The 10,561-nt window shown below is 45.4% G+C and overlaps 2 protein-coding genes across 2 annotated transcripts; both read right to left on the reverse strand.

Annotated features, from left to right (window-relative positions):
• Positions 1 to 115: 115 nt before the first annotated feature.
• Positions 116 to 10,336, reverse strand: usf2 (upstream transcription factor 2, c-fos interacting). The gene is made up of 10 exons (XM_015974069.3): positions 10,198 to 10,336; positions 9,835 to 9,875; positions 9,099 to 9,214; positions 5,342 to 5,461; positions 5,118 to 5,268; positions 4,956 to 5,046; positions 2,478 to 2,536; positions 1,717 to 1,808; positions 1,341 to 1,469; positions 116 to 854 (listed from the first exon to the last, which is right to left on the reverse strand). The coding sequence occupies exons 1-10, from the start codon at positions 10,233 to 10,235 to the stop codon at positions 765 to 767; spliced, it is 927 nt and encodes a 308-aa protein (XP_015829555.1). The 5' UTR covers positions 10,236 to 10,336; the 3' UTR covers positions 116 to 764.
• LOC139064232 (uncharacterized) lies at positions 5,468 to 8,541 on the reverse strand. The gene is made up of 2 exons (XM_070547316.1): positions 6,688 to 8,541; positions 5,468 to 6,495 (listed from the first exon to the last, which is right to left on the reverse strand). The coding sequence occupies exon 1, from the start codon at positions 7,851 to 7,853 to the stop codon at positions 6,699 to 6,701; it is 1,155 nt and encodes a 384-aa protein (XP_070403417.1). The 5' UTR covers positions 7,854 to 8,541; the 3' UTR covers positions 5,468 to 6,495; positions 6,688 to 6,698.
• Positions 10,337 to 10,561: the final 225 nt, after the last annotated feature.

Genomic DNA, 10,561 nt, shown 5'->3' on the forward strand with positions numbered 1-10,561 from the left:
TGCCTGCTGGCAGGAATTATCATTTTATCCAGAGATCACGAACGTTCTACTACGGAAAACTGTTTCTGCACGTTCCCAGAGGAAACCTCCAGAATTCCTGAGAAATCAGCCGGACTCGGGTATAAATATGTTTTATTGGATCAGGATTAGTCATGCCAGTGGTCAGACCTGCATGCTGTAAGGACTTTCAAAATAAAAGCTGGTTAACGTGAGCATCACCAGCTGAAGCGCCGCCCGCTAAAATCCAGTCAGTTTGTGGTTTAATGTTCAGCAGACTCTTAATCTGAAAGTCTCCTTTATGTGATCAGTGTCTGCACTAGACCCCCCCCCCCCACACACACACACACACACACACACACACACCAGCTTCTATTAAGGCTTTCATCTGAAAACTAGACCTCCGTTTGCGTCTCCTCGCAGCGGCTCACGTTCAGAAACGTTTTGACAGGCTCCATCCAAGCGTCCAGGCTGCTCACCATGATCTCTTGCTCCTGGTTCTGGTTCCGGTTCTGTCCGCACACATATAACTTAAAGACAGGCTGGAAGTTCAGACTTTCACGTAAACAGAAATAAAAAGGAAGACGGCGCGATAAAAGCTGGAGGTTTTCTTTGTCAGGTCGGTGATTTGAAGCGACGTGTCGGCGTCGTGAGCAGGTGGAGGCGGTCGGATAACGGGTCCGGGTGGGAAAGTCTTTCCGGTTCCGCTGTGACTCTGGAGGTGAGAAAGATCAGAACGTGTCCGTGGTGCTGAACGGGTCCAAAGGTCACTGCGGCGTTTCGTCTCCGGTGACCTCCACGCCGTGTTGCTGCAGCTTCACCTGGAGCAGCGCGTTTTCGTTCTTCAACTCCTCGATCTGAAACGACACAAAACGATTATTAGAGTTTAATCCTCGCAGGAAGGCAGACCCGCTCCGGACCAGAACATGAGCCCGGTCCCAGAACAGACACCAGAACCTGGCATCTGAGAACAGAACCAAAACTAGAAAGGCTTACACTCTTGGACGACGCGGAGCTCCTATTGGCTCAGAGACGCTAAGGATGCTGGGTAATGTCTCAGGAGGTGATGGGAATCAGCCGACAAGGGTGGATTCATTAGTGATCACATAAAGAAACTCAGAAATCTGGTTTGTTACACAGTTCATGAACGCACCATTTCTATGCATCACGGATAATAAAAATCGGACTCTTCTTTTGGTCCGTGAACGCACCGTCGCTAAGCGCTAACAGATCTTTCCTGCAGATTATTTTCCTTCTAGGATTTAATAAATAAACGTTTTTTTTTAGGAAGGGGGGGGGGGGGGCTCTTGATATCGGCCAGTACCGGTACCAAGGAGGCGGACCTGTTGTCGGAGCAGCTCGTTCTCCATCTCCACCCGCTCCACCTCTTTGTAACTGTCCTGCAGATGCTGGTTCTTCTGGCGAAGCTCTCGGATGTAGTCGCAGGCTTTGGACAGAATTCCTCCTTTACTCTGGAAAACACACAGATGGGAACATTCTGTTAACGACTAAACTCCTGCGGTAACGTTCTACATCCCGGTCCTCTGGCTGTGATCTAATTGGTTGCTTCAGAGGTGGGCGGCTCCTTTTAAACATCTAAACAGGAAGTGGTTCATCCAGAGACGATTCCTCCACCGATCAGAACCGCGGAGGCGTTTTTAACCCGGCCGGTGGTTCTGGAACGACCCAACACATCAGAGGTTCACGAGCACGCCTCACCGCTCCGGTTCTGGTGTCCACGCTGCAGTCCGGGATCAGCTTCGAGAGCGTGACGATCCAGTTGTTGATCTTATCTCTTCTTCTTCTCTCCACTGCAGATAAACAAACAAACAAATAAACACATTAATCAGCTATTTAATGAAGGTTTTATTTAACGCTTTATTTTGTCATCAGAAGCTCTGAAGTTCCATCTTCACCCGAATCAAATCAGCCGAGGACGGAATAAGAAGTTTTAGAGGTTCTTCACAAAAGGGGCGGAGCTTTATCTTCTTATGAAAGAATAAAAACTAAACACAACATTTAGTTTTAGAATCAGTTACTGAGTATTTATATGTATATATTTTAAAGGTAAATAATTTTATTATGAAATTTGTTTCTGTATTATTTAGATATTATTATCAACCCTGATATAATAATTTTATCTATGAATGCATTTAAAAGACTAAATCTATAATTAATACTAATCACAAGGTTTATTAAATATTTAAAATGTATTTTTACTTTGATATAATACCTATTCAGTATTTTTGGTACATTTTATTAGATATTAAAGTTTAATGATTACATTTATTACGTTTACCATTCATCATATTGCATTTATATGAATTTCTTATAATTAAATTGATTGAATTAAAGTTTTATTATCAGATTATCAGATTTGTTTATATCAATGACATTTTTATTTGTATTTTATTACATTTATATTTATTCTGTATGGTTTTTATGAAGAAGGCAAATGAAACGTTGATTTATGGTCAGACCTTCGTTGTGCTGAGCTCTTCGCCGCTCGTCTCTCGGAGCTCGGGAACCTTCCACCTTCCTGGAAAAACAACAACGAACATTTAAAAACCAATCAACTTCAGCCAGAAACTATGGGGTTCCACTTGGAAAGTCAAAAAGTTATCATTTATTTAATAATATTTGTTGGTTATTTATAAAATTAATAATTAATAACATATAATTTAATTTGGATTTAATTATTTTACAAACTAAATGTTAATCTCCAAGTTAAATATTTATGTTCAAAATAAATATTTAGATCCCAGTAACATTTTTTGTTTTTGAAACCAATATTTAGGTTTAGCCCAAAAATAAATATTTAGCTGGGATCTAAATGACTTTAGAGTAAATATCTTTTTATTTTGGAGTTAAATAATAAGTATTTGGGTCTGACCTATAAGAAGGGTGACCTGAGGGTGTGTTCTAACTATAGGGGGATCACACTCCTCGGCCTCCCTGGAAAGGTCTACTCCAAGTACTAGAGAGGAGGGTCCGATCGATAGTTGAATCTCAGATTGAGGAGGAGCAAGGTGGTCTTCGTCCTGGCCGTGGAACTGTGGACCAGCTCTACACCCTTGCAAGGGTGATGGAGGGGGCATGGGAGTTTGCCCAACCAATCCACACGTGTTTTGTGGATTTGGAGAAGGCTTGTGACCGTGTCCCCAGGGCCGCCCTGTGGGGGACGCTCCAGGACTCATGTATCCGGTACTAATTCCCGGTACCTAGGAATCGATACCGGTACTTGACGGTACCAATTTTAGATACATCTGAGTGTTCATTATTTTAATTCTCTTTTATAATTAAATATATATTTTTCTCAATATATAACAATATTTGATAAATATCACGATAAATAACATACAACTGTTTGTATTTTAACATCGTCCTTGTAGTTTTATAAGCTGATAATTAAACTGAAGCAAACATCTTTACTGTGAACTAAATTTACTGTGTATCTTCATTCCTTTTGCCGTCCTTTTACATTTGATTTTTCCTACTGGGAAGTTAGAATTTCCGAGGAGAAAGCGAACGCACCATTAGCTGATAAGAATGGTGGCAATGGAAGCTAACATATCAAGCTAACGTTATCTTAAACAGTTTATTTAGCTGCTGGAGCAGATTAAAACGATGATGCCTCACACTTAGATCGTTGTCGCTGGTTTCATCTTCACCCGATCACCCGTCGCATTTAGTAAAGTGAAGCCAAACTTTAGAGCGCGTTCATGTTCTTCTAGTCGGGAATTCTGAGTTCAGAGGAGAAAGTGAACGCACCATTAGTGGAACGGAAGTTAACATATTAAGCTAACGCTATCTTAAACATTTTATTTACCTACCGGAGCAGATTAAGATGAGGATGTCTCACTTAGATCGTTGTCGCTGGTTTCATCATCACCCAGTTACCCATCACATTTAGTGAAGTGGACCCAAGCGTTAACGTGCGTTCTTTCTACCGTGCTGCTCTGTTTACAACTCGCTCGCAGCGACCGACGACATAACGCTCTTGCGCATGCGCAGCTGTCTAGGCAAGTTCTCGTTATGAAGGACGGGTACCGAAACGAGGCACCGTTTCAAATGACGTGAATCGGTGCTCAGTCGGTACTATGGAATTTGGTCGGTACCTTAAAAAGTACCGAATTCGGTACCCATCCCTATTCACGAGTGAGGGTAGGAGGGATCGGGAGATCGACAGGCGGATTGGTTCGGCGTCTGCAGTGATGCGGACGCTGAGCCGATCTGTCGTGGGGAAGAGGGAGCTGAGCCAGAAAGCCAGGCTCTCGATTTACCGGTCGATCTACGTCCCAATCCTCACCTATGGTCATGAGCTTTGGGTAATGACCAAAAGAACGAGATCGCGGATACAAGCAGCCCAAATGAGTTTCCTTCGTAGGGTGGCCGAGGTCAGCCTTAGAGATAGGGTGAGGAGCTCGGACATTCGGGAGGGACTGTGAGTAGAACCGCTGCTCCTCCGGATCGAAAGGAGTCAGTTGAGGTGGTTTGGGCATCTGGTCAGGATGCCTCCTGGACGCCTCCCTGGGGAGGTGTTTCGGGCATGTCCTGCCGGCAGGAGGCCCCCGGGTCGACCCAGGACACGTTGGAGAGGTTACATCTCCAATCTGGTCCGGGAACGCCTTGGGGTCCTGCCGGAGGAGCTGGTGGAGGTGGCCGGGGAGAGGACGGTCTGGAGCTCCCTGGTTGGGATGCTGCCCCCACGACCCGGACCCGGATAAGCGGAGGAAGACGACGAGGTCTGACCCACATATTTAACTCTAAATCAAATATTTAGTTTTCTAACTAAATGTATGAATAATGATGAAAATATGACTGAAAAACCAAATCCCATTTTTTCTCTTATGATCGGTTAAATAACCAGAAATATTGCTGTTAAATTGTTACTGTTTGACTTTACAAAAGGCGCTCCACAGCGACCCGCCACTGCAGAATACACTCGTCGTACTGACGTTGTGAAGGTCTGAGTCCGCGGCGCGATGGTCCGGGGGCTCGTTGTTGTCTGCAGCACCTCAGGGGGACTCATCATCACATAAAACTGACCTGGATTCAGTCAAACAGAAGGTCAGAAGCAGGAGGTGGCACCACATGTCCTCCAGCTGAAGGGTCCTCACCTCCAGCCTGAGTGAGGGTGGGGTCGGCGGCGGCCTGCACCGACACCGCCGTTCCATCGCTGACGGCGGGAAAATAAGCAAAACGTGATTCTCCTCCGACGGCCTCCACGCCTGGACTGCTCCCATTACTGAAAGGATTCTGGATCACGGCCTGTAGAGGAGTTCAGAGCTAAAACCCAATCAGGACCGGGTCAGAACTCCCATCTGACCTTTGACCTACTCACCTGAGCTACAGCCTGAGGAGCTCCAGTAAACGCTGCGGCAGAGACAACGCTGATGGCCCCAGCTCCGTCCGCTGTGCCTTCCAGCTGGTCTTCTGTCAGCTGGACGACCCGATAGGTCACCTGGAGACGGAGCAGAAAGGAGTTACAGGTCCTCCTTCAGCTCAGGACCAGAAAGGTTGGTGAGTGAGCCTCTGAGCATGCTGTCATGGAAACAGAGTCCTAAACCCACTCTAGAGGTTCTATTGGTCCCCTCTACCTGAAACGGCCGACCACTAGCTTGTTTGAACCAACCTGTCTGATCCGGAAGCAGAATTCCTTCGTTTACAGCTAAAAAATAATTTCTCTACAAGGCTGGTTGAGCCGGTATTCCCAGTTTGACTCATTTATCTCAGGAACGTTCTCCAACCACACAGAACCAACATCACACACCGCTGACTCACATCAGAACAAACTCTGATCCTCTTCCTGTTTCTGAGTCCGACTCAGGAGTTTACCTGCTTTAAGTCTGGATTCCAAATGTCATTTTCACGCCTGTAATACACCTACGATACACCTGTAACACACCTGTAATACACCTACAATACACCTGTAACACACATGTAATACACCTACAATACACCTGTAAAACACATGTAACACACCTGTAACACACATGTAAACACACCTGTAACACAGATGTGTAATACACCTGTAATGCACCTTTAACACACCTGTAATACACCTACAATACACATGTAAACACACCTGTAACACACCTGCAATACACACGTAAACACACCTGTAACACACCTGCAATACACACGTAAACACACCTGTAATACAGCTACAATACACTTGTAACACACATGTAAACACACCTGTAATACACCTACAATACACCTGTAACACACTGTAATACACCTACAATACACCTATAACACACATGTAATACACCTACAATACACCTGTAACACACATGTAACACACCTGTAATACACCTACAATACACCTGTAAACACACCTGTAATACAGCTACAATACACTTGTAACACACATATAAACACACCTGTAATACACCTACAATACACCTGTAACACACTGTAATACACCTACAATACACCTGTAACACACATGTAATACACCTACAATACACCTGTAAAACACATGTAACACACCTGTAATACACCTGTAAAACACATGTAACACACCTGTAACACACATGTAAACACACCTGAAACACACATGTGTAATACACCTGTAATGCACCTTTAACACACCTGTAATGCACCTTTAACACACCTGTAATACACCTACAATACACATGTAAACACACCTGTAACACACCTGCAATACACACGTAAACACACCTGTAATACACCTACAATACACCTGTAAACACACCTGTAATACACCTACAATACACTTGTAACACACATGTAAACACACCTGTAATACACCTACAATACACATGTAAACACACCTGTAATACACCTACAATACACCTGTAACACACCTGTAAGACACCTGTAATACACCTACAATACACATGTAAACACACCTGTAATACACCTACAATACACCTGTAACACACCTGTAATACACCTACAATACACCTGTAACACACCTGTAAGACACCTACAATACACCTGTAACACACATGTAAACACACCTGTAACACACATGTAAACACACCTGTAATACACCTACAATACACATGTAAACACACCTGTAATACACCTACAATACACCTGTAACACACCTGTAAGACACCTACAATACACCTGTAACACACATGTAAACACACCTGTAACACACATGTAAACACACCTGTAATACACCTACAATACACATGTAAACACACCAGTAATACACCTACAATACACCTGTAACACACCTGTAATACACCTACAATACACCTGTAACACACCTGTAATACACCTACAATACACCTGTAACACACCTGTAATACACCTACAATACACCTGTAACACACCTGTAAGACACCTACAATACACCTGTAACACACATGTAAACACACCTGTAACACACATGTAAACACACCTGTAATACACCTACAATACACATGTAAACACACCTGTAATACACCTACAATACACCTGTAACACACCTGTAATACACCTACAATACACCTGTAACACACCTGTAATACACCTACAATACACCTGTAACACACCTGTAAGACACCTACAGTACACCTGTAGCACACATGTAAACACACCTGTAACACACATGTAAACACACCTGTAATACACCTACAATACACATGTAAACACACCTGTAATACACCTACAATACACCTGTAACACACCTGTAAGACACCTACAATACACCTGTAACACACATGTAAACACACCTGTAACACACATGTAAACACACCTGTAACACACCTACAATACACATGTAACACACATGTAAACACACCTGTAATACACCTACAATACACCTGTAACACACCTGTAAGACACCTACAATACACCTGTAACACACATGTAAACACACCTGTAACACACATGTAAACACACCTGTAATACACCTACAATACACCTGTAACACACCTGTAAGACACCTACAATACACCTGTAACACACATGTAAACACACCTGTAACACACATGTAAACACACATGTAATACACCTACAATACACATGTAACACACATGTAAACACACCTGTAATACACCTACAATACACCTGTAACACACATGTAAACACACCTGTAACACACCTGTAAATGTAAATGAATGGGTCTCCATTCGCCCCCAGTGCATTCATTTCTACTTACGAAGGTGCTTACCCAACTAAAGAACACATTTTATCAAGTATGCTGGTGAAGGTTCTCAGTCATCCAGGTCGTGGTCCAAAGGGTTCAAACGAAGGCAACGGGACTTCTTTGGTTTCATGAAGATGTTTTGCTTCTCATCTGAGGAGATTTGTCAGTTCTGTGGTAGTTTCTGCTCGTTAAGTAGCAGCAGACAGCTACAGCTTGTAAGCCTGACTCTCCCTTATTCCAGTTGGAATGGACAAAGCTCCTCGGACGAGAAGCAAAACTTCTTCATGAAACCAAAGAAGTCCTGTTGCCTTCGTTTGAACCCTTTAGACGTTTGATCTAAAGCTGTTTCACAAAATCAAACACATGTATGGCATGATAATTAAAATATGAATAAGATTAAACTGAATTAATATAAATGTTAATATCAGGCTAGAAAAGTCACCAGTAATCCCACGTGATTGGTTCTCAACAGTACACCGGTTCATGGGCGTAGCGGCTCACTCTGCATTCACTTTGGAGAGTGAGGACACCTATCCAATATGGCGGCAACGCTGTTACGCTCTCCAGCACCTAATGGGCGTCTACGTATTCCTGGCTATGTACCTGCCCAAACATTAGCCAGGTAAATCTGAACCCTGATATTTGTGTCCTCCTGTTTCCCAGAATGCAACACAAACCTGCCACAGGAGGCCGCTCGGCCCTGACTGGCAGCGAAGGCGTGGTCGTTGTGTCAGACCGCCGCCTCCAGCGGGCATCAGCTCTGTTGTTCTGCATCCAGGTGAGATTCCTGGATTCCTCCACAATGTTAAAATTCCCTCAGATTCCTAACTGGGCTGGCTTTCCTCCTGATGGGAGTCCATAAACTCTGTCCGAGACGTTTCCCCTCAAAGCTTCAACAGGAAGAGCAGAGAAGCTTCCTGCTGTTGCTATGGTGACCCAAAGGGCTCCACCGAAGACGGCCTTTTACCTCACGGTCACACGGACCCACCTGTCCTCCTGTGTTCTCGGTTCTGAACTGGTACTGGACGCCGTGGTCGGCAAACGCGGCCTGAGGGACGCTGGAGATGGTGACGGCCGTCTGCTCGTCCGGCGCCTCGGATTCTCCTGAAACAAGAATACAGAGTTTTAAATCCACCTGCAGGAAGAACGCTCAGCGTTCCCGGTTCTGTCAGGAACCTAAAGCCTTCACCAGAACCCCAGAACCAAAAGCCTTTTACAACTTTTCTGTTCCGTCGTGTGATTTCTTTCATCTGCTGAAGGTTTAAACCCAGGTGAGTTTGTTTCTGACAGCTGACTAAAACCCTGACCCGCTCCAAATCTGGTTCTGTCCAACTGTCCTGAGGTCCCTCCTGCAGAACATCAGGATTTAGAGCTGGTCTGATCCTTCAGATGGAACCAGAACCTCCAGAGATCACTCTGGGAAATGGATCCAGAACCAAAGGGGAAAACGAGCCTGCTGCAGGAACGTTTTCTGGACCAGAACCACAGCAGGCCGGTCCAGAACCCATTCCCAAATGAGAATTTAGGAACATTTAGAACCCAGAAAGGTGATGGAGTCGGTTCTGGTGGACAGAACCAGAGCTGGAATTCTCCATCAGCTGGAGCGAGGATGGGAATGTTGCGGGTGGGAATATCTCTGTGGAACTCCTGGAATTTTGCGGATGCTACGTGAGTGTTTGGGGTAGTTCCTGGAGCAGGGTGGATGTGGTGATGGAGGTCCCCACCTTCCTGCAGCTGCGCTTCTTCCGCTTCCGGTTTGTTGTGACTGAAACAGAGCAGAGCAGCGAGTTAGTCACGTGGGTCTGATTTCTGAGGGAATTTCACTGCTGGGAACGACGGAGCGCCTCCAGGCGGTCGCGTCAGGCTGGGAATGGGAAAACCGGGAATCATTTCACTGGAAAAGTCCCACCAATCAAGTTTCTGCTCCAGGAATTAGACGGATCCCGGACTTTTGTTTATTTGTGTGATTTTAATAAAAGATAAAAATGTGTTTGAATGTTTCTGCTGAAGATTATTTAACTGGTTTTGGAGCCGAGCGGCTCCGGTTCGGACCGGACCGGAAGCAGGCCGGTTCCGTAGCTCCTCACCTCACCGAGCCCTCCACACTCTGCTCCAACATCTCCATGAAGCCTTCCGAGGGTGGGACCGGCTCACCGACACAGACCGACGGAGACGGAGGCGCTGATCACGGGGACAAACACTCGGGTCATGTGAGGGAGGCCGTCCGGGACACGTGAGCCTCCGAGCGGGCGCGAGCCGAGGCGGAGGCCGCTGGCTTCGGTTCGGTGTCTGATCCGCGGAGGTCCGGGTTCGGCTCAGATTCACAGCCGCTGGGAGTTCGGACCGGGGCGGGTTTCTTCCTAAAAACCGGACCGGTCGTGTATTGAGTCCTCTCGGTGCTCCGGTGTTTATCCGCGCTAACTGCGGCTCTTCATGCGCACAAGAAGACGC

Source organism: Nothobranchius furzeri, chromosome 19 (genome assembly GCF_043380555.1).
Source record: "Nothobranchius furzeri strain GRZ-AD chromosome 19, NfurGRZ-RIMD1, whole genome shotgun sequence".
NCBI classification, from domain to species: domain Eukaryota; kingdom Metazoa; phylum Chordata; class Actinopteri; order Cyprinodontiformes; family Nothobranchiidae; genus Nothobranchius; species Nothobranchius furzeri.

What these genes read in the sequence shown, in the direction of transcription:
- LOC139064232 (XM_070547316.1), bottom strand. Translation starts at nt 7,853, where the DNA reads ATGTGTGTTACAGGTGTGTTTACATGTGTGTTACAGGTGTATTGTAGG.
- usf2 (XM_015974069.3), bottom strand. Translation starts at nt 10,235, where the DNA reads ATGGAGATGTTGGAGCAGAGTGTGGAGGGCTCGGTGAG. An exon ending in CGGACTCAGACCTTCACAAC is followed by an intron (nt 2,537 to 4,955) that starts GTCAGTACGACG and finishes TTGTTTTTCCAG; the next exon opens with GAAGGTGGAAGGTTCCCGAG. An exon ending in TGGACACCAGAACCGGAGCG is followed by an intron (nt 1,470 to 1,716) that starts GTGAGGCGTGCT and finishes TGTGTTTTCCAG; the next exon opens with AGTAAAGGAGGAATTCTGTC.